Below are 25070 nucleotides of genomic sequence, written 5' to 3' on the forward strand. Positions count from 1 at the left end.
CGTATGCCTTATTACTCTTTCCAAAAGCTTGCCTGCCACTGATATCAAACTAACAGGCCTGTAGTTAACATGCTGAATAGAAGGACCACATTAGTTTGTGCACACAGGCTAATGCTGTGTATGTCAGTGCAGTTACACCACAGAGTGGATTAGCTTTTTATCCACCTTCTTTCTTATACACGGGCAGAAAAACAGCCTCATGTACTTACTTTCGTACTTTAAAATAACAATGTGAGTTGGGCATAGTCAGCAAAGCCCCTACAGGAATAGCTTAGAGTTTTTTTGGGGTTCAAGTCCCTATTCATGCTTGTAAGAATAGAAAAACATATTACTGCATATTATTACACCCGATGGCCATTACATTTCTCTACTTCTTCCAAGATGAGATGATTGCTGTGCCGAATAAGTCAAGCAGCCCAGGCTGGAATATGTACTTTAATCACTTAACTCTGCCTTATGAGCATACAAAATAAAAAGGGAAATACAAAAATATATAAGAAAAATTTTCTGCTCTCTGTATAAAGACGTCCTATAATGACAGAGACCAGACTCATTCTAAAATGCATCTTCATTTAAGGATTCTGTAAAGTCACAGTAAAATTATTTACAATAAAACCTGCGCAGAGATTAAACAAGTCCACTGTTGTGTCCCATAATGTTGCTCCTGGCCACAAACCCCACCCCAGCTATGTATTTCTCATCTAAACTTATATGTCTTCTTCTCGGGTTAATGTGCCAGTTTTTAAATGAAAAAAAAACAAAAAACATTTGGTCATTAACAAGTGATGCTTGTTAAAAAGGGGTGGCTGTATATTTAAGTTGTGAAAGTGTGCACAAAATATTAAAGTACACAATATTTAAGCAATAGAAGGGCACACTGGTTTAAAGTCACTCTTTCTTCTTATTTTTGCCAGTCCCATGACTTTCTTCTACATGTACTGCTCCCCTTTCTTTTTAATGGTCTTTTCTAAGAGAAGGTTGCAGAGCAGGTTTAGGCAGTTACTCTTAGACCATTTTCATGACTTTATTGATCCAGTCAACATATACAGAGACCCGAGTAAATATGGCCGGCTGGTTCTTCTTTCCACATCCTCTCGCTGGCACAATGACCCCCTCCAAAACCCAGCAGTCATGGGTCAGACAGGCTAGTGGCCCTCCATAGTCTCCCTAGAAAGAAAAAAAAGAAAAATAACACAAAACGTTGGACAAGCTGGGAATGTTTATACTGAAGAAGAGGCGGGATATAACTTAGTACAAATGTAGAAGGGGACCATTCAACTCTCTTTTTTGCTTTATTCACCAGAAGGTCCTTCCAGCAGCCACAATGGAGATTAAGAAGAAAGTTGGTTCCATCTAAATATTCTAAAAGGGTTTTTTTACAGTGAGAGCAGTGAAGTTGTAGAATTCTCTTACAAAGTCAGTTGAACTTGCTGACATTCAAGGGATTGGATGGCTTTTTAGCAAGTGAGAAAATACAGCGTTATTGAATATAGCTCTTAGTACAAGGTGATCCAGGGACTGGTCCAATTGCTATCTTGAAATCAGGGATGAATTTGGAGATGCAAATTGGAGAGGCATCAATAATATATAATTTAATAATATAAATGCAAGTTATACACTAAATGGCAGTGTGTTGGGAGTTTCCTTAAATGAGAAGGATCTAGGGGTCTTTGTAGATAACACGTTGTCTAATTCTGCGCAGTGTCATTCTGTGGCCACTAAAGCAAATAAAGTTCTGTCTTGCATAAAAAAGGGCATTAACTCAAGGGATGAAAACATAATTATGCCTCTTTATAGGTCCCTGGTAAGGCCTCATCTGGAGTATGCAGTGCAGTTTTGGACTCCAGTCCTTAAGAGGGATATAAATGAGCTGGAGAGAGTGCAGAGACTAAGTGCAACTAAACTGGTTAGAGGGATGAAAGACTTAAATTATGAGGGGAGACTGTCAAGGTTGGGGTTGTTTTCTCTGGAAAAAAGGCGCTTGTGAGGGGACATGATTACACTTTACAAGTACATTAGAGGACATTATAGACAAATAGCAGGGGACCTTTTTACCCATAAAGTGGATCACCGTACCAGAGGCCACCCCTTTAGACTAGAAGAAAAGAACTTTCATTTGAAGCAACGTAGGGGGTTCTTCACAGTCAGGACAGTGAGGTTGTGGAATGCACTGCCGGGTGATGTTGTGATGCTGATTCAGTTAATGCCTTTAAGAATGGCTTGGATGATTTTTTGGACAGACATAATATCAAAGGCTATTGTGATACTAAGCTCTATAGTTAGTATAAGTATGGGTATATAGAATTTAATTAAAAGTAGGGTGGGATGTGTGTATGGATGATGGGTTTTCATTTGGAGGGGTTGAACTTGATGGACTTTGTCTTTTTTCAACCCAATTTAACTATGTAACTATGTAACTATCAGATGGGGGGGTTTTCACCTTCCTATGGATCAACTAGCAGTTAGGCGGGTTACATTTAGAAGAAAAGGCTGAACTTGATGGATGTTTCTTTACGCAACCTAATTTACTATGTTACTATGTATGTTACTTTTAAATCTTGAACCTGCCCAACCTGACATAAACATGTTACCTATGAGAAACTAAGTAAGTTTCTCTACATTCCCATCACCTGTTGCATTAGGCAGCAATAAGCCAGTTCCATATTTAAAATGTAAAAGGTTCAAATAGTGTTGTGGCATTAAAGTAGAACTCAACTCCCAATAGGAAAAAAAAAGCCCCTACTACTAATCTAGATAGTCCTCCCTCCCTGCTTCCCCTCCTCCTGCATATTTCAATAGCCCTGAAAATGTCCGTAAAATATTTCTCAACTATCAGTGCCGAGTAAGCGCAGCGGTGCTCGCGGGGGCACTATCTTCCAGGACTTCAGATTTTTTCAGGTCCTCCTATGCAATTTTCAGCAGTTCAGACTACTCAAACTGCGCATGCGCCAATATGGTGCTCTATTACAGATGTAGACCGGCAATCCTGAAGATGGCGCTTGCAAGCTCAGCTGCGCTTACTCTGCACTGATAGGTGTGAAATATTTTAGGGACATTTTAAGGGCTATTGAAGCATGTGGGGGAAAGGAATATCTAGGTTAGGTGGTTCAGTTCTCCTTTAAACACCATAAAAGATAACACTATTACGCAATTACCTCACATGCTCCAACATCTACTGTCATTGGCTTTGTGCACATCTCATTATCCAGCACTTTGTTCCTTTGACTCCTATAATTCTTATTGCAATTGTCATTGCTGAGGATATAAAAAGATGCAATCTTCAAAACATTATCATGTCCAGTACCTGGAGGAGGAAGACAGATGCAGATATCCCTTAGAGAGTTAAAAAATAGAAATATACAAGTTATATAATATATATAGTAGTCTCCCAAGATTGACGCACTCCAAGACTTCATAATGCAGTTAGAAAAGAAAATTTATTGTCAACATTTCGGTCGTGTTCTGGACCTTTCTCAAGACATTACGAAAGGTCCAGAACGGGACCGAAACGTTGACAATAAATTTTCTTTTCTATCTGCATTATGAAGTCCTGGGGTGCATCAATCTTGGGGGACTACTATCTATAATATATTTGACAGCACCCAGGCATGAAGAGAATGTTTGATTGGAGTGCGCCACAACTGGAACTATATATATATATATATATATATATATATATATATATATATACACACATATATATTACAAACCATTGTGTTACGAATGAGATATGAATGATTATTATACAGTATATTCCTTGTTGCAGAGCTTACCCTATCTTTTATAAACGTGTTACACTATTTATTGTCTAAGGCAGTGATCCCCAACCAGTGGCTCGCCAACCCCTTGGCTGTTGCTCTCAGTGGCCTTGAAGCAGGTATTTATTTTGGAATTCCAGGCTTCAGGAAAATTTTAATTGCATAAAACCTAGATGTACTACCAAGTAGAGCCTTCTGTAGGCTGCCAGTCCATATAGAGGCTACCAAATAGCCCAACTCTTTTTACATTTGAATATCGATCAAAAGGTTGGGGACCACTGGTCTAAGGCATCGGGGAGGTAGCCTAAACACTTTTGTCCTCTGGTGGGGAATGGTAGCTGTCAAAGCAACATTTTATTGTCAAGTTTAGCCTGTCTCCCCTATGTAGTCCAGCCAGGGCACTTGCCAATAAAGGGCATTAGAGGGGTGACAGCTGGAAATGGGCATTTAGTCTGCTGCTATTTTCCCTAAATCTCCCCTTGTCCTTAATGAAATTCAGCTGCTCAGTTGAGGATTACAGAAGAAACTACCATTGGCCAGCAGTCTGAGGGTGTGGCCAAATGAACACAGAAAAGGTAAGGCTATGCAGCTAAGGTCCACAACCCTAGAAGATTGCTCATAGCCTGTACCTAGAAATACCAGACTAGGTCTAACACAAGAATTGATTTCTTTGTACTGATTAAATTACCTGACTGGACCCAGGCCCAGCACATCACTGATAAAAATACATTTTTTAAAGAAAATAAAAATAATAATTGAAAAAGCTAGATGCGGCCCTGAGCCCCTACTCTATAGCCTATTCATTAATCCACCCCTGTGCGGGACAACTGGATTGAACAGTGTAAGCCTACCTAAACTGACTCTACAGATTGTGGTGAATCGAGTTTACAGCACTGATTTGGCTAAGGTATTGCTCTTAAAACCTGCAATCCAAATTGTTTTAAGAAACAATTCGCTTTTTTGACCTCGACAAAAAGGGTTAAAAGTAATAAGAGTATATTAAAAGTATCCATTAAACTGTATTCAGCTTGCACCAACATACCTTGGGTGTCCCCCCAGCCAGCTATCTCACACTTAGTGTCCTCTGGAACAATGTATCTCTCCGGGGGCAAACAGATGAGAGCCACACGAGAGTTTAGGGTAACAGGCCTTTAAATATGAAACAAGAGAAACATAATTATGAGGGACCTTTTGTATCAGTGGAAGGAAGGGATGAGATAAAGACAACTGTTGAAGTGGGGGCTGAGGCTGGAAGTAGTGGAATCATCGGCAGAATTTAGGAAATCAGAGAAAAGTAATTTATTGTACATGGACCCCGTTTTCTTTTTTTACATCTTGCAGCAAAGAGCTAAACTTAGATGATAACTGTAATAGTTTTCTACCATGGAAAGCCACCTCTGTCATGGTTAGATAGTAAAATACAGGTATGGCTTCTGTTATGCAGAATGTTCAAAATCTGGGCTTTTCTGAATAAGTGGTCATTCCACAATTTGGAGCACCGTGCCTTTAAAGGGTTTTTCACTTTCAAACATCTTTTTCAGTTCAGTTGGTTTCAGACAGTTAACCAGAAATAAAGACTTTTTTAAAATGACTTCTTATTTTCTATTTGTGACTGTTTTTCTAATATAAAGTGTAAAGTTTAATTTTTCACCTTCTGGAGCAGCTCTGGGTGGGAGTGGGGGGTCGCCGACTCTTTAGCTGTTTTAAATTGATACATTTAGTGGATACATTTGTTATCTTTGTCCCTGCTGAGCAGAATCCCTGAGTTTCATTAAACCTGGCATGTCCAAAGTCAGGCCCGCGGGCCAATTGTGGCCCATTTTCAAATTTACACCGGCCCTCAGCCTCCATCATGAAATTAATAATAATTTGGCCCCCCAGCACAGTGCAATCAGGAATCACGTAGTCATAGCAGTAATATTTGGGCACATGATTAGTGAAATGATAGTCTATACTGCTGCCTATGTGCTGAAGGTGTTAGCAATAGACATGTAATGACACGTAGTGATGCACCGCTCTCACATACATCTTTAGTCTACTGTACTGGCACGTCAGTACGTCTATTGCACCTTCAGCCCTAAATACGTATGCGAGAGCGGTTGCATCACTACGTGCCAGTACGTGTCTATTGGCAACACCTTCAGCACACAGGCAGCAGTATAGACGATCATTTCACTAATCATGTGCCCAAATATTACTGCTATGGCTACGCGATTCCACTTCTCCACTTCCGTCGTGTACGCGTCCATCTCCAGGAGTGAATGATCCTGATCACAAGCTAGCTACATCCGAATGGATGTCAGGCTGAATGGTCGGCCCTTACACATTTTCACCTCACTAAATCTGGCCCTCGTTGTAAAAAGTTTGGACACCCATGCATTAAACACAGCTGAATTGATACAATAGTTGCTAATATTCCACAAATGCTGATGAGAAATGTATCAACTAAATCAGGGATCCCCAACCTTTTGAACCCGTGAGCAACATCGAGACGTTAAAGGAGTTTAGGAGCAACACTAGCATGAAAAATGTCCTTGGGGTGCCAAATAAGTGTTGTGATTGGCCATTTAGTAGCCCCTATGTGGATTGTCAACCTACATTGAGACTCTGTTTGGCAGTGCACTTGGTTTTTATACAACCAAATCTTGCCTCCAAGCCTGGAATTCAAAAATAATCTCCTGCTTTGAGGCCACTGGGAGCAACATCCAAGGGGTTGGAGAGCAACATGTTACTCACGAGCTACTGGTTGGTGATCACTGAACTAAATGTAGCAAATTTTAACAGTTCAGAATGCTCCGGGATCATTGAGCTACCAGACTCCAACACCAGATACAGGAACATTGAACTTTAACCTTACATTTTAGGAAAATGGTAAAAAAAAACTAAAAGATGGAAAGCAATTGAAAAAAGACTTTGTTTATAGAGAACAATCTGAAAACAACTCAACTCAACTGTTTGGAAGGTGAACAACCCCTTTAAGTCTACCAAATTACATTGAATCATCAAAAAAAGCTTATAGGAAAAAATTTAATAAATATATGTATATATATATATATATATATAATACACTAAAGCCATGAATATCTTGTAAATTATATCCTTATAAACGGTGAGTTCTGATGTCATCAGTTATAAACGGTGAGTTCTGATGTCATTTCTGTCACATGACTCACTGAAATTTGTGTATTATAATAAATAAAGTACCCCCAGTTGCAAAATATGAGGATATTAGAAGTTACCTCGGAGTTCCATGACCTGTATAAAAACACTCGGCCTTCGGCCTCGTGTTTTTATATGGTCATGAAACTCCTCGGTAACTTATAATATCCTTATATTTTACAATAGGGGGTACTTTATTCACTATATATATATATATATATTTATTTAATTTTTTCCTACAGGCTTTTTTTGATGATATAATATAAATTAGGCACCAAATCCAAGATTCTGTTTGGTATTTGGCCTTTTTAGTTGGATTTGGTTTTGGCTGAATCTTTGTGCCTGGCCGAACTGAATCCTTAAAATCATGTCACACACAAAGGAAATAATTTTTTTTTTCTCTTTCACCAGTGTCACTCCTGATTTGCATATGCAAATTAGGATTCAGATTTAGTTGGTATTCGGCCTAATCTTTCACAAAGGATTTGGTCTTTGGCTGAATCCCAATATAGTGGATTTGGTGCATCCCTAGTGGGAATGATGTGCGATGAAGGCAAAATACATTTGCATTATCATTAACAAAAAAATGACTGGAAACATTACCCCCATTCTACCTCTCATACAGTCTCCTGCCATGGATATCTTATTTACCATTGAAGTTTTAGCATCACCAGGCTGGAGTCAGAGGGTCCACACACTATTTTGCTTATGGGAACAGACTGCCTGTCAGGATCATCGGGGCTTGGGTTCTTAAAGAGTGTCCCCATGACAGCTTCATACCCAGAGAGGTCAGCATCACTGTAAGAGAAAAAGAGAGGCATGTTGTTCATGGTTACGTAAAAATTTAACTGAAAAGATCTTGACCTTTGATTTTACCACACTGGATGTGCCCTTTAACTTACAGCTATGGCAAAAGTAGGAGAGATTTCATGTAGCATTTGCTGGACTCGTCTGAGCTGGGCAACACCCAGCACTAAACATTTGTACAAAATGTGGAGCAAACCACTGGAGATATATTTGTATTATGGCTGCTAAATGCTTTTGTTGGAAGGGTTATTTTTAGACTGTAAGCCAACGTGATCTACAGTAAGTGCCTCAGCAATATACTATTAACCAGTAAAAGGTACTGCCTGCATTCTGTTCAGGCACTAGATAGAGGCGCTATACAAACTTCAAGCCTTGTCCCCGATCATTCTGTAAAACAGGATTATTCAGGAACTTCCCTTCATCTGAATAGGTTTAAAAGGACACGAATGAATAAAGTTTGTGCCTTTACATTAAAAAAAAGAGACTGCATTATTTCTTCTCATTCTACCTCTCTGTGTGTTCAGGCCATGCTGAAGAGACATAGAAGCAGATAGACTTTCCTTTTCTTGGAGAAGGTTAACAGAATCAAGTGTAAGAATAATAAAATGACATAAGCAGGGCCAGATTTAAATAGCAGGCACCCCTAGGCCCACTGACGTTCATCGCCCCCGTTCCCATCCTTTTATTTGCACAAATTTTCATCATTGGGACCAGAGCAATGGGGATTGATGCATGGGAAATTTAAAAAACGATTTTATCGCCTGTGCTTCCCTAGTGTTCCTGAACCAATGTGGGTTGGTTAAATCCTGCCGCGCTAGGTCCGGCCTTGGTGGACTTTCCACAAATCCAGACCTGTATATAAGGAAGACTTACACCTCATGATGATGTAACCCCCTCTTATGACAAACATATTTAATGCTCACATATAGACTGGTACAATGCCCGTCTCCAAAGGTTGCCAAAGAGGCTGTTACAGATTTAGTGGTGTTTAGATGAGCAATACAATTAGCAGTTCTTACCATGAGGAGAAACACTGCCTTGTGCTGATCACCCAATTCTCCTTTACTAGGGATCCTCCACAGAAATGCTCCCCTTGTCTGCAGCAAATAAAACACAAACATATAATAGAACAAAGAATAAAATATCCAATTAGACATTGACCTGCAACCTCCATGCTACCCTAACATAACAGCAAGAATAATCGCTCACTCTACATTTTGCCCATATGTTCTGAAAAAAGGGTCCATCAAACATGCATGACCCCCCCCCCTAAAAAAAATGAGTCCATGGTAAGTGAGGTGCCACCATCTGACAGGGATTACTTGCATGGACATGATGCATGAACAGTGTAGCAATGATTGAAAGACAATACTGAGCATTTGTCCAGCCCAAGTGGTGCAGCAGCCCGGGGAAAAAGTTGGGGTTTAGAAGGGTAGCCTAACTAATTTTTTAAAGGTTTTGTTTTATGCTGCAACGAGGTGGAGCATGTAGTGAAAACTAGATAAATCTGATCTAAAATATATGGAAATTATCCTTGCTGGAAAGGTTCCCAACGTCACTGAAACCATCCCAGCAATTTTATCAATCCCCTTCAGATAAACCTGGAACTGACAGTCATGTAGACATCTTAGGGAAACTGCACACATGGTTATTTTGGGCTCTTTAAAGAAGAAGGAAAGTCTAAATCTACAAGGGGTTGCCAGTTATAAGGAACCCCATAGTGATTGTAATCACTTACCTGATACCCCAAGACCACTGAGTGATCCTCTTCCTACTTCTTCTTTCTTCATGTGCAGTAGAATGAAAAGCTGAACTTTAACAAATAAAGCCGGCCTTTTCAACGTACTGTGAATGTGTTTTCCAGGGGTTATTGAAGAAAGAAGAAGTGTAAGAAGAGGATTGCTCCGTGATGCTCGTACAGAAGTACCTTGGCCTCTACAGTTTTCTAACACGAGCACCGGCCAGGGATATCAGTTGATTACAATCACTGTGGAGTGCCTATCATATGGCACCCCCAGTGGTTTAGACATTCCTTTAAGGGTAGTATTTTTAAGTATCACTATTGATCAGGCTATAGTTGCCTCTAAATGTGGCAGTAGCAGCACTAAAAAAAGATGACTGCACTATCTGTGACATAACCCTTGAAATATACCCCCTTGCTCAAAGTGAGTTCAATGCATTGAGCTGAACATACTTTTAGCCCATTGTTTTAATCAAGAGAAATCAATATTTTATTCGGGAGCCAAACATGGAGTTTGAAGCTACTTGATATTTGGTCCTTGCAAGGTAGATAATTAAAATACTAGTGCACTTATAATCCCAGTGCATAATGGACTCCTGCAAACAGAGGTTAAGGAATGGTGTTGTATACTAGTAGTTTAATTATCTACCTCTCCAGGAACAAAAATGGAGTAACTTCAGTTTCCCCATTTGTCCTGTTTAGCTCAAGAAAAAAAAAACCAATAACCAGATTTTTTATAATTCAAACAGGCAAAAAGTATGCTCAGCACAAGCCCTTTGCTTTGCATTTATGTTGAGCATGGCGTATACTGCCCCTTTTTGGCCGAATTAGACTCACCTATTTCGTAGGCTCACTGTCCATGGTGAATTTCCTGGCTCACCCCCCACAATACGTGACTTTCGTAAAAGTCTATCAGTCCTTTTACCACAGGAATCAAACGCAATGCTTTCTGTAAAAAAAGAAAGAAAAAAAAGAGTAAAAAGCAAAATGGATTTGTTTGAAACAGGCACTACTTTTAATCAACACTGAATAAAGGCTAGTATTCCCTTTATTATGTAAGAAAGATATGTTGTACTGTATGCCGAGGGGGGATCCTAGCCATTCTGGTGCCTAAGACAACAGAGCCCAGTTACCCTGGCCACTCCAGAACGCCTCTCACCTCTTCTCCAGTTTTGGTGCTAGATGGGGGTTTGTCAATTTCTAGAAAAGAGCTCATCTCTGTCTGCTACTACATATGCTGAATCGAGTTTTAAAAAAAACTTGTGCATGTGGCTACTTGCTGCTCTGGCACGAATGCTAGCTTGGTCAAGGTTCTTACTTCACCCTACAGTTGAAAAGCTTATGAATCTGGAGCAGCTGGTAGGCCGGTAAGTCTGACCCCTACATTACAGAATTTTTGTACTTGGTGATAAATGTGGCTGAGCTTACCTGCTTCTTCCAAGGTCAACACTTTATCTCCAGCTGCCAACAAGAAGAAAAAAATAGGGAAAAAGATCAGTGGATTTAATGCAAACATCTGCATGTATCAGTTACAGATATCTACATGGAGCAATAGTAGAGCTATATGAAGTTCCTTACCACAAGGTTTAAGGGCACAGTAATCAAAGGGAGTGTTGGGGTCCATTGTGTAACACCAGGGCCCATGGCTGTCTCGGTCTGGGTTTCTACAGTAATTCTCTTCAAGGGGCACAAGGTAAGGCTGAGCCAAGGAAAGCCTGGGAACAGTAACATTAAACATTACATGGGTGCACACACCTCTAACCTGCATCTTATTCCCATTCAAGAATGCCCCCTCTAAATTACTCTTTTCTGCAAAATGAAGTTTAACCGTCTAGCCCTCTCTGCTGATTATAATGGTTTAATTCATGAATCAGGACACATCCCATCCTCTCTTTAACAAGGTTTATCAGACGTACTCTAGGTCATTCTGCTTTTCCTCCCATCTGCGACACATGATTCCTTTTCGTGTCTTGCTGACTCGCCCCCTGTACAGTTCCCCATTACCATGGTAGCATTCTGTTAAATACAACAAAAAGAAGTTTACAGGATGACCCTTTTAGTTCAAAATTGCACACCAATTGATTGCTCGGCCACTGGTGAAGAAAGGCCTGTATCAGTTCAGGCCACTCACCATTGAAGTGATTGGCCTGCCATATTGACCATATAGGACTGGCCATATTGGGTTTTGAGCATATTCAGGACAAAATGTGATTGGAAAACAGCCTGTGAGATAACAAGCATTTCTGTGTTTGGGGTGCCATCATGGCAATTATGGTCACAACCTTCATCCTGCTAAAGTCAGCAAATAACCATTCAATTTAAAAACCTCATCCTTTATAGTCTACATGATGCCCCCCCCATTCACAACTTTTGATGCAACCCCACCCCTGCAGCAGACCAGCCCACAGTTTGGGAGCTTCCATTGTACCATCAAGAGTCTTGGCTCCAAAAAAGTGTGAATATGTAAAAATTAATCATTTGTGCATTATTAATCTCTGCATCCAGAGAACATGTCTCATTCTGTAGCTCTTATAAGCGACAAGGTACAGGAACATAAAACACAATGACAATAAAGTAAAATAAACAGGTCTGTGATGCCTATAAGATATCAGATGTCAGATCAGATTTGGTTTCAGCTGCCTCAGCCACCAAACCAACAGATATTAGAGCATTCTACATGTCCTGACCTGGTTCCACAACATCATCTGTGCAGCGTTTGATCTGGAAGCAGTAAGCCATCCTCATGTTTTTGAGTGTGGTGAAACACCAAGGAGCCTCTGAGCCAACTGGATTCCTGCAGTAATTTTCATCCAGACCCCTGGAAGGCAGGTCAAGTTTATTTAATCTGTATTACACTTCACAGGTTAAGATACAGTATTCCAGCATGCACCATAAAATCTTGTGAATTGTTTTATGGCGATAAACCTTTAGCACAGACTCTATATATTATTAAAGCGCAATTAAAACCCAGAATTAAGCTGTCATATTCAAATAAATTTTCTGCACAGGGCTCTCTGTGCTGCTTCTCACTGTCAGCAGCTGTGTGTGACATAAAATGGCACAGTAGTAAGGTAGGTAAGGTTAATAGGCCCTTTATTAAACTTTACTGGTGGTGCTGCTATTGGCATAGTTGAATCCATGAAGAACCCTTAAGATACCAGGTGGGGAAAAAGCCTTGTGCAGAGTGGGCAGCCCCATCTACATGCACCAACAGCTGAGCAGTGTCTGGAAATACTGGGAGGGCTGCGCCTTGAACACATTAGAATTAGAGAAAGATCAGTAGTCTGTGAATGAATGGAAGCTTGGTGCTTACTTGCAAGGGTATTTTTCGGGCAAGAAGCGATGCACGTGAGGGGCCTGGGTGTCCCAGCGCTGACAGGGGATTCCAGAGGTTGTTGTATTTGCCTTGCCTCTGTAACCTTCTCCCCGTTCCTTGAAGCAGGTGCTTGTTATTTCAATATTGGATATTCGCTGCTTCTCTACTTCACAAAACCAAGGTGGTGGGAGAGGGAGAGAAAACAGAAACCAGAGAGAGGGAGCATGAATGAAGGACAGGGGTGTCCAATTCTTGCAAAAAAAACTGTCTCCCCTCTTCTCCATGTACCAAATGTGTGAAAGATCTAACCCTACCCATACCTAAGCAGGAAACAATTCAGAATACTACAAAAAAGGCCCCTTTTTATTTAATTTTCGGAGAATATACACCTCTTTGAAACATGAGCAAAATAAAGATTGTGTAAGTGGTGGAAGGGTAACAGCACACACAGACCCTCCTAATAGCAACTCCTTTTATAATCAGGACAGGCGGGGTATTTAAAAAACAGAAAAACCCTCTTTGGAATGAACACTCCTTAGTAAAAATGCAAATTACAAATATTTACATTAAATTATAACGAGTGGTGTTTTTGGTATTTGTAAATAAAATTCTATTTCACTGGGTATGTCTGATTTGGTTCAGTTAGCCCCCCCCCCCCACGCAATACCTGGTTTATAACCTGCTCTACCCTTGCTCCTACCCCCCAGTTTCCATGATCTTACTGCACTTAGTGATGTGGCAGAATTCTCTCTCCACATTGGGATCCGTAGTGTAACACCATGGCCGTTCTGAGCTATCTGGATTCCGGCAATAATTATCATCCAGAGATTTGTCAGGGTACCTTTTGAGCAGACAGAAAACATACAGATATTGTAACAATTTCAAAATATATGGGGGGGGGGAAGAAAAATATATTTCTTTCATCTAAGCAAAAGTATTTTTTCTTTTTTTATTAATGGGAAATGCCATGCTGCAAAAATAACAAAGGAGCCATTTTTTACTTTAGGACCCCAATAATGTGGGTGTGATGTATGTAGAAACTACACCTCGGCTAAGCAGTAACCCAGCAGCCGTTCAAAAGTATACATATAAATATGAAGGAACACAGTCCATACAAATAAGCCAAAGCCTACATATAATTATATTATAAGGCACCCTTTCATTGCTTTTAAACTCTCTTGTATATACAGTGCGATTCCCTAAACATACTTTTGGATGTACTCTTATCTTCTGAGTCTGTTATTCTTTCTAGGCCACCTACAGTACTTACTTCTCTGGCTTGTAGGGATGTGTGTGGGGTGCCTGTAAATCCCATCGCTGACACTCTTTTCCAGATTCAGTCCTGTCCACTGACCCCCGGTAATCCTCTCCATTACAGGTAAGACAGACAGCTGCAGTAATTAAGGAACCACAATCAGATTTATGATACAAGGACATATCCCACCCCACCCACCAAAAAAAAGAAAACAAAGAAGTGCCCACTGTAAGAAATTAGGAAAGTCAGGGATCTTACCATCCTCACACTTTTTGATCCCACAATACTGGTGTCGGATATTTTTGTCAGTTGTGTAACACCAGAGACCTTCAGGGTCTGAATCAGGGTTTCGGCAGTAGTTTTCCTCCAATTCTGGCCAATGTGTTGGCGAGAACCTAAAAAGAGTATTTCCAGATTTCACCTTCTAACATGTTGCCACTTCAGACCTGCTCCTCATCAGTTTGTTTCTTTATTAGACAATGTATGCCTCATATCATGAGTACAGTATGCACAAGAACCCTGGGCAGAAATGAATTCCAATCTCTAAATCCTTACTTACTTGTGATCATGGGGGAATTTCAGCCTCCAGTGTTGGCAGGTCCTTCCATTCTTAGTTTTGGACACAGTCCCTCGGTATGTGTTTCCATTGCCCACCACACAGTCACGGATGTAGTCTAGGGATACAGACTCTTGTGGTCAGTGGTCACAGTTGAACATCTCCCCCCACATACCAGTGACTGTATTCCAACAGACACAATCAACACAACCTCAGTTGGACAGGTTGAAATAGGAAAATGGATCCGGACTCTCAAATTCCAACAGAAGTTAACTGATGTACATTCTACTAAAAACACACTAGCCATTTCTCATGTAAGCAAGCAAACAATAAACAAACAATTTAGTTAAATGAATGCTCTGGTCTAATAGAATAGCATATTCCAGAATTGCTCAATCTTAGTCACGTGTATACAGACTTTAACCCACAGTGTATCTCAATGGTGACCCTGAATCCATGCCCAAATATGCCATTAGTTAACCATGCGCTTTATTAGTTGCTGTAAACTCTGTGTATTCAAGACACTCATTCTAAGACCCCAATATTTGAACAGATGGTCTGACAATTAAGTCAAAATGGTTTAACTACCTGAATTGGTTCTCCACTATGAGATGAATCCTGGACTGCCAGGGCATTTATTATCATACTGTATTATTTATTACTTGTATGTTTCAGCTATTTTTCCCCACAAACTTTAGGGCCTGCTTTATTGTAATTCTCTGTGTAGGTGTACAATCTTTGGAAGATTTACGATGTCTGGGATAAAAGTGAACCACCTAGGCCTACTCCCTAAGTATTAGGGTTGCAACCCGTTCAAATTAGCTTTTCTTACGGGTGTCTCAGCTACATCCTTGTTAAACCTGAACAATAATCTAACCACTTCTGATGTAAAAAACAAAACAAAACACCCACATGAAGCACAAAAACACCCCAAATGTCTTAACCCCACCCCCATATGTCACCCCCCCCATATGTCCCCATAAATCCTGATCTGAATTTGTTCATATAAAGCATGGGTATTGCATGGACTCCTCCCCTCATATCAACTATTAAAACCACCTACTGCTTCAGGCCATCTGTTGATCACATATTGGGGGAATAAAAGTGCAGATAAAATATCAAGTATGACCATGTGTTGCATCCTATTGACTACAACTAGAACTGCTGGAATTCCAGTCCACTACAGAAAAAGCTGCCCTCTAAATGGAGATCCTACTCCACAAATCTCCAAATGTTTTGAACTTCACACCCGCCACATTAACTGATAACAGACTGTCAATTCATATTCCGTATATGAAGTTTTGGGTATACCGTTCTTTGTGTTGCGTTACCATAAAGACAAATACTTATTCTGTAGTTTTTCCATTCAATTGCTCACCTTTTTTCTGGTACAAGTCATACTGCACATTTCTCTGCAGAAGAACATTGGAAGAATTCTGTGTCCAAGGGAGCAGGCGGCAGCTTTGGCTCTTCCAATTATAATCAAAAGATCTGGTTGGCATTGGAAGAAAATAGGAGATCAGTGGGAACAATTGGGCAGGCAGGGGCAGTGCAAGAAGGCTGAACCATCATCTTGATAAAACTTGAGGTTATGCACTTTGGCAAAAATAATATAAATGCAAGTTATACACTAAATGGCAGTGTGTTGGGAGTTTCCTTAAATGAGAAGGATCTAGGGGTCTTTGTAGATAACACGTTGTCTAACTCTGGGCAGTGTCATTCTGCGGCTATTAAAGCAAATAAAGTTCTGTCTTGCATAAAAAAGGGCATTAACTCAAGGGATGAAAACATAATTATGCCTCTTTATAGGTCCCTGGTAAGGCCTCATCTGGAGTATGCAGTGCAGTTTTGGACTCCAGTCCTTAAGAGGGATATAAATGAGCTGGAGAGAGTGCAGAGACGTGCAACTAAATTGGTTAGAGGGACGGAAGACTTAAATTATGAGGGTAGACTGTCAAGGTTGGGGTTGTTTTCTCTGGAAAAAAGGCGCTTGCGAGGGGACATGATTACACTTTACAAGTACATTAGAGGACATTATAGACAAATAGCAGGGGACCTTTTTACCCATAAAGTGGATCACCGTACCAGAGGCCTCCCCTTTAGACTAGAAGAAAAGAACTTTCATTTGAAGCAACGTAGGGGGTTCTTCACAGTCAGGACAGTGAGGTTGTGGAATGCACTGCCGGCTGATGTTGTGATGGCTGATTCAGTTAATGCCTTTAAGAGTGGCTTGGATGATTTTTTGGACAGACATAATATCAAAGGCTATTGTGATACTAAGCTCTATAGTTAGTATAGGTATGGGTATATAGAATTTAATTAAAAGTAGAGAGGGGTGTATGTATGGATGCTGGGTTTTCATTTGGAGGGGTTGAACTTGATGGACTTTGTCTTTTTTCAACCCAATTTAACTATGTAACTAACTATGTAACCTTCCCAGCACTCCTGGAATTCACTGGCAGCCCTCCGTTGCACAGGAAGGGGTAAAGCCATAAACTTGGGTAAATCTAAAGCCAAAGCTTTGTCGCATAAAACACTGCATTAAAGGAAATGTCCTGTATTTTACAAAATCAAAGACATTCTAAGCAACTCCCCATTGATTTTTAATTTGTTTAAAGTTAATTTTTAAATGCAAGCAGTATTTGTTTACCCTTTCTCTATTCTGTGTCTCCTGGTTCTACTATAAAAACCATGTTGCGGAATCCAGCAACATTGTTTCAAGAATCACAGCCAGAGAACAGAAAAGGGATAAACAAATATTGCTTTCAATTGCAATTAAGTTAGCAAATAATATTTAAACCACCAAAGTTTAGAATTACATTTTGTATTCTTCATGCTCTATACAGTGCTGTCCAACTTCTGTAGTACCAAGGGCTGAAGTTTTTCTTGCGTACATGGTAGAGGGCCAATAATGGAAGATGGTGTTTAACACTCCCCTTAAACCACACCCACTTTAAACCACACCCATGTTATCACAAAAAATGTTAAAGCCATACCCACGATAATGTTGGTGGCACACTAAAAACCTAAATGGGTACTGATCACACATATATGAAAAGTCATATTTAGACATACCATTAACTCCATATGCCTCTTCCTTCCATGTGGATTGTACAGCAACCCCCAGCACATGATTCAACACCTTGGGGGCCCCCTAACAAGTATTTGCAAATGCTAACATACCCCGACCAGGTTCACTTCCCACAGACAGAGTATGGCACACACAGGGAGCATAGGGCAGACAGAGTAGGGCACACACAGGGAGCATAGGACAGGCAGAGTAGGGAATATACAGGGAGCATAGGGCAGGCAGAGTTGGGCACAGACAGGCAGAGTTGGGTACATACAGGCAGCACAGGACAGGCAGAGTATGGCACACACAGGCAGAGTAGGGCAAGCAGAGTATGACACATACAGGCAGCACAGGGCAGGTAGAACAGGGCATGCAGGCAGGGCAGGCAGAGTATGGTACATACAGAGAGCATAGGACAGGCAGAGTATGGCACACACAAGCAGTGTAAGGCAGAGTATGGCACATACAGGCACATATGGCAGGTAGAGTAGGGCACACAGGCAAGGCAGGCACAGTATGGCACATACAGGCAGCACATGGCAGGTGGAGTAGAGCACATAGGCAGAATAGGGCAGGCAGAGTATGACACATACAGGCAGCACAGGACAGGTAGAACAGGGCACGCAGACAGGGCAGGCAGAGTATGGTACATACAGAGAGCATAGGACAGGCAGAGTATGGCACACACAAGCAGTGTAAGGCAGACAGAGTATGGCACATACAGGCAGCATATGGCAGGTAGAGTAGGGCACACAAGCAAGGCAGACAGAGTATGGCACATACAGGCAGCATATGGCAGGTAAAGTAGGGCACACAGGCAAGGCAGGCACAGTATGGCACATACAGGCAGCATATGGCAGGTGGAGTAGATCACACAGGCAGAGTAGGGTAGGTAGAGTACGGCACACACAGGCAGGGCAGGTAGAGTATGGTGCACACAGGGAGAATAGGGCAGGCAGAGTATGGTACACACAAGAAATATAGGGAAGGCAGAGCATGGCACAGAAGCAGAGTAGGGCAGTGAGAGTATCTAACTCTATAGGGTAGAACAGGTACAGGCAGAGCAGGGTAGGAGACAGGGAAAACTTTCAGGAAAACTCTACTTTAAACAGTACATACTGTACTATGTACCGTGACACAATGCCAGTGCTGCTCCTTCAGTCTGTATGAGGTGTGAACATGTGATCAGTGTGGGCACTGACAGTCTGAGGTGTGAGCAGTGCAGGGTATTACAGGCAATGGAGGTCCTTACATGTGTGAACGATATAGGGTCTTAAAGGTGTGAACAATACATGGGATTACAATTGTGAACAAAGCCTGAATTTGAGGTGGAAAGTTAATCTAATTTCTAATACATTTTGATGTTTACACAAAGGTAAGAAATCAAAGCAGCTAGATTTCAATGGAGGGCCACACAAGGGGAAGCTGCCAGTCGGACAGTTTTGCTCTACAAACATTGTATAATTCAATAGGTGATTTTGAAAGTTTAAATGTTTTATATTGAGCTCAACAATTCCCCAGAACCATCATGTCCATGCAAACACCATCCTAACACCTGAGAAGGGCAAGTCAAATATTGACCATGAGACAAACAGTCAACCTATAAACACTTGCTTCTTACCTGCAGTCCAGAAGGTCAGAGCACTGCTTGGCACAGATTTGAATTTCCGCCTGTACCTCTTGTTTTACCCCTCCTTCATTCATATGCACTAACTCCAACCCCTTGGAACGCTGGTAATCATTCAAGGCACTGCGGTGAGCTACAAGGCACAAATGGTTAAACTAGCTTATATATTTTACCTATACATTGAGGGGAACAACCCTCACGGCTTTCTTCTATAGCAGATACACACACATTTACCACTGGGTTATATTACTATATTAATATTAATACATGACTTACTTTTGCTGCAGTTGTTTAGGACAACACATCACTTACATATACATTTGTGGTGGAAAGTTAATCAGACCAATGGGGTACAAGACCTACTTTAATCCAGTGGGATCAAATTTCTACAATATGTGCAATTTAATCAAAATGCAAATTAATCAAAATCTGCCTGAAAAAGAAACGTTTAGATACTCCTAACTCTATCATGTTATAAATTCAATTGACCCATCTTTTAAGAAATGGCTACCTACATTATTCAAAACACATGATGCCAACAAGCAGGTAAACTTAAAGGAACTCTTTTCTTCTGTAAAAGTGAATTATTTTAAAAAAAGCCAATTACCCTTGATGTCCGTTTAACACCGTTAGCTCTTCCCACTAAGGTGCTAACCAATAAGCTTTTGGGTCAAATCTTAGCTGTGGCAAGAATTAATTTGGCCGAGCAATGGTTACAAACTTCCCACAACACCCATGGAGAAGTTGAAACATGACAAAATCTTTTGTACCCAATAGCTTTATTGGCAGAGTACCAGCCGACTGGTGAGTTTTAACTGTAGTCATGGAGAAGTCATGGAGAAGGCACTGCACCATCTCAAAAATTATTATGGAGTTAAACATTTGTTTTACATTTGAGATATATATGGTGAGCATAAAAACGTATACTCTTCACTACTCCTATGGGAGGGATTTTCAACCAACTCATATAAGTTCAGATGAGGCAAATCCTTCTGATTAACAATTAACAGTCTAGACTGCATTGCCAGCCATGGACACACAGGAGACAAAGACAGGAGACAGACTTTGTCATTTGCAACCTATACCACCGAGACTCTTGGTACAACAACAGTGGCTCCCCACAGAAGTCCTCTCCTAGAAATCCCACCAGCCATCCCATTACTGGCTCTTATATATGTCAAGTGTAGCCCAAGTACAAGGCAAGACATACATTTCAGCAGTTCCAACATAAGATAAATATCTTGTTAAAAAGAGTAATTGCTCAGCAAATCCTGCAATTGCCCCAAAGTGGTTCCGTACCTGTTCCAGTAACAAAGAACACGGCAGCATTGAAGCATAGCAGAAAAAGACAGGACTTCATGTTGGACGGTACAGTTATGTGTCTCATCAACCTGTCCCAAAGGAAAGAAGAGATCAGTAATCTGAAGCCCACACCACCCACCCTCTCTAAATATTTGTACGGATGACATATTAACAGGATAGTTGTTCTCCAGGTAGGTTTTGTAATATGGCAAAGTGACTCCACGTGGGAAGGTAACGACAATGTCAAGTAAAGAGAGTCCACATTTTCACTGGTTTTATGTTGGATCCACCATCAATAATCTCATGTTTTTAATGCAGAAAAAAAGTCGCACCTAAAGCATCTGGCACCTCATGTGGTGGTAATAGTTCTTCAATACCCCCTTTGTGGAATATTTAGAATGTATAGAAAACAAATTCTTTGCATAGTGAAATGTAATTCAGAGCAATTTTTCAAAATACATTAGAAATGTACAACTGCACTTTACAGGCACTTTAAACCCTGTGGCTTTTCACCAATTCACCTTATCTGGAATTGAATTTACATATTTATAGCAATACAAATCCAGTGATCTGAAAAACCCCAAGCATGCCACATAATAAATCCTATACCTGAACTAGTCATAGTGGGCTGCGTGTGATGATAGAGTCTCTTTAACTTTAGAAGAATATCCATAGCAGTACTTATGCACAGGAAACTTATTATACCCCAAATAAGTGGCATGGTGTTCTAGCACAACTGAATTTCCCCAGCAGAATTCCTGGAAGGAATAGAATATGCAGCCAGCCTACTCCTTCTCTGCACCCCCCTCATCCTGTCATTAGAGAGTTCAGCCAAATAAACAACTGAAGAAAATAACAAGGACTAAAAACTTTTTCAAACTGTACAAATGTAACCCGTTACCCACTGTAACCATAAACCACACAAAGCAATATATACCCACATACATGCATGGCTAAGAGCTCTACGCATAACATTATACAGGCTAACAATTATCATAACATAAGTGAACAAAATAATCAATATACAAAGATATATATATATATATATATATATATATATATATATATATATATATATATATATATATATATATATATATATATATATATACTGTGTAGCTGGTGCACACGGCAAACAGTCCAATGCCTGTGTGCTGGTTTACAACAATCACATAGTCCGCTCAAAAAAAACCGCATCAACCAGGTCTTAGTATGAAAAATCAAATATTCAAAATTTATTGTCAACGTTTCGGCTCCATATATTGTGTCCTGAAGACGGCTCAATATATGGAGCCGAAACGTTGACAATAAATTTTGAATATTTGATTTTTCATACTAAGACCTGGTTGATGCGGTTTTTTTTGAGCGGACTATATATATATATATATATATATATATATATATATATATATATATATATATATATATATACTGTATATATATATATATATATATATATATATATATATATATAGTGAATAAAGTACCCCCTCTTGTAAAATATAAGGATATTATTAGTTACCGAGGAGTTTCATGACCATATAAAAACACGAGGCCGAAGGCCGAGTGTTTTTATACAGGTCATGGAACTCCGAGGTAACTTCTAATATCCTCATATTTTACAACTGGGGGTACTTTATTTATTATAATACACAAATTTTAGTGAGTCATGTGACATAAATGACATCACTACTCACCGTTTATAACTGATGACATCACTACTCACCGTTTATAAGGATATAATTTACAGGATATTCATGGCTTTTGTGTATTATATATATATATATATATATATATATATATATATATATATATATATATATATATATATATATATATATATATATATATATATATATATATATATATATATATATATATATATTATAGTCCTGCCAAAAGCATTCACTTTGCTGGAAGAAATGAATGGCACAAAATGTATCTGTTTTCCATACTTGATGCCACTTCCAGCCAATGCCAACCAATTAGTGCTGCAGTATCCACTGCACTGCCCAATCATATACCAGGTAGATACACACATGTACCCACAATATTTTTGTTTACTGGGATAAATGTGAGAAGGACAAATGGTAGAAATAGCATGGAATCACAGGAAGGGTAACCCTGGCATGGCATGGGACAAAGTATAACAGGTAACCCTGGCATGGGACAAAGTGTAACTGGTAACCCTGGCATAGGACAAAATTTAAGTAATGGGTAACCCTGGCCTGGAATGGGACAAAATGTATAACTCATACGAATGGAATGTGACAAAGTGTAATGGGTAACCCTGGCATGGAACAAAGTGTAAGTAATGGGTAACCCTGGCATGGAACAAAGTGTAATGGGTAACCCTGGCATGGAACAAAGTGTAACGGGTAAGAAAGGCATGGGACAAAGTGTAATGGGTAACCCTGGCATGGGACAAAGTGTAAGTAACGGGTAACCCTGGCATGGAACAAAGTGTAATGGGTAACCCTGGCATGGAACAAAGTGTAAGTAATGGGTAACACTGGCATGGAACAAAGTGTAATGGGTAACCCTGGCATGGGACAAAGTGTAAGTAACTGGTAACCCTGGCATGGAACAGTGTAACGGGTAACCTGGTATGGGACAAAGTGTAACGAGTAACCCGGCTGGCATAGAACAAAGTGTAAGTAATGGGTAACCCTGGCATGGAACAAAGTGTAAGTAATGGGTAACACTGGCATGGAACAAAGTGTAATGGGTAACCCTGTCATGGAACAAAGTGTAAGTAATGGGTAACACTGGCATGGAACAAAGTGTAATGGGTAACCCTGGCATGGGACAAAGTGTAAGTAACGGGTAACCCTGACATGGAACAAAGTGTAAGTAATGGGTAACCCTAACATTGAACAAAGTGTAATGGGTAACCCTGGCATGGGACAAAGTGTAAGTAATGGGTAACCCTGGCATGGAACAAAGTGTAATGGGTAACCCTGGCATGGAACAAAGTGTAAGTAATGGGTAACCCTGGCATGGAACAAAGTGTAATGGGTAACCCTGGGAAAAGACAAAGTATAAATAACGGGTAACCCTGGGATGGGACACAGTAACAGATTGCCCTGGCATGTTGTGGTACAAAGTGGAGTGGGAAGGGAAGCCCCCAGGTAACATTGAGTCCCATCTCTAAGCAGTCAGTATTTGTCAAGTTGCTGCGTTCGCATTTGCGCGCGTTCCTATGTTTCGTTTGTATCATGTTTGCGTCAAATAAATGTCAGTGGATGTGAAACAGGGTGTAAATGTCCAATTAGGATGATAATGAAAATCCCGTACCTCTGTCCGGTGCCCTGTCTGTCTCTCTGTCTCTCTGTCTGTCTGTCTCTCTAGGCCGGACTGTGCAGCAGCAGCAGCAGCAGCGGGTGTAGAATGGATTGTGGGGGCTGGAGTTGCTGCGGATAACGGGACAGTTTCGAGGTTCCCCTCAGGGGGCGGAAGGAGGAGCCGGGGGTCGCAGTTACCTCTTGTTTGTTCCTCTTTCAATTCCCACCTCCAGCTGCACTCACATGGAAAGAGCATTGTCCGGCCCGGCGGGAGGCAGAGGATTTACCAGAAGTCCTGCTGTTTGGTGCCAGACTCCTTCTTGTTCTGGAACAAACTGGTTTCTGCTTCACATACGGGAATAACGGGGGTGGGGATGAGAGTCTGACCGGGGTCGGGGGTAATTATACCTGCTGGGAGGGAGAGATGTCAGTGGGGTCGGGATGAAGACGTGAATTCTCAGTAGAGCTGTACATTCACTAATCAAAGGGATGTTCAGCTTTGAGTTAACGTTTAGTAGGATGTAGGGAGTCATATATTGAGACAATTTACAATTGGTATTTATTTGTGGTTCTTGGGTTATTTAGCTTTGTATTCAGCAGCTCTCCAGTTTTCACTTTCAGTAATGTGGTTGCTAAGAACCCTAGCAACCATACATTGATTTCAATAAGAGACTGGAATATAAACAGGAGAGGCCTGAATAGAAAGATGAGTAATAAAAAGTAGCAATAACAAAACATTTGTAGCCTTACAGAGCATTTGTTTTTTAGATGGGGTCAGTGACCTCCATTTGAAAGCTGGAAAGAGTCAGAAAAGTTGCTTAGAATTGCCCATTCTATAACAAAGTTAACTTTTAGTATGATTTAGAAAGTGATACGCTGAGACAATTTGCAATTGTTTTTGTTTAATATTATATGTGGTTTTGAGTTATTTAGCTTTTGATTCAGCAGCTTTCTAGTTTGCAATTGCAGCAATTTGGTTGCTAGGGACCAAATAACTATCACAACCATGCATTCATAGGAAAAAGAGACTGCAATATAAATAGGAGAGGCCTGAATTGAACGAAGAGTAATAGAAAGTGGCAATAACTATAAAGTTGTAGCCTTACAGCTCAGTCATGCAGTGGTAGCCAAGGTCGGACTGGGGGGCCCAGGCCCACCAGGGCCTTGGCCTCAGGGCCCCCCTGCGGACCCT

General features: G+C 40.5%; 1 protein-coding gene across 2 annotated transcripts; it reads right to left on the minus strand.

Annotated features, from left to right (window-relative positions):
• Positions 1 to 419: 419 nt before the first annotated feature.
• Positions 420 to 24106, minus strand: mst1.L (macrophage stimulating 1 L homeolog). 2 transcript variants are annotated; one of them, NM_001086058.1, is given in 19 exon segments: positions 420 to 1167; positions 3156 to 3304; positions 4801 to 4907; positions 7569 to 7715; positions 8744 to 8821; positions 10303 to 10414; positions 10894 to 10926; positions 11044 to 11180; positions 11382 to 11481; positions 12153 to 12283; positions 12779 to 12944; positions 13504 to 13622; positions 14052 to 14172; positions 14295 to 14431; positions 14596 to 14710; positions 15971 to 16083; positions 19287 to 19425; positions 20592 to 20683; positions 23892 to 23931. In NM_001086058.1, coding segments are annotated over 18 exon segments (2154 nt in total). In that variant the 5' UTR covers positions 20680 to 20683; positions 23892 to 23931; the 3' UTR covers positions 420 to 1005.
• Between the last annotated feature and the right edge of the window lie 964 nt (positions 24107 to 25070).

Source organism: Xenopus laevis, chromosome 4L, assembly GCF_017654675.1.
Source record: "Xenopus laevis strain J_2021 chromosome 4L, Xenopus_laevis_v10.1, whole genome shotgun sequence".
Taxonomy (NCBI): domain Eukaryota; kingdom Metazoa; phylum Chordata; class Amphibia; order Anura; family Pipidae; genus Xenopus; species Xenopus laevis.

Bases quoted from the DNA above. Each gene is read 5' to 3' on its own strand.
- mst1.L (XM_018256427.2), bottom strand. From the start codon at position 20,679: ATGAGACACATAACTGTACCGTCCAACATGAAGTCCTGTCTTTTTCTG. The intron at 13,623-14,051 runs GTAAGTACTGTA...TCTGCTCAAAAG, and splicing joins CATCCCTACAAGCCAGAGAA to GTACCCTGACAAATCTCTGG. The intron at 1,168-3,155 runs GTAATTGCGTAA...TTTTCTTTCTAG, and splicing joins TAGATGTTGGAGCATGTGAG to GGAGACTATGGAGGGCCACT.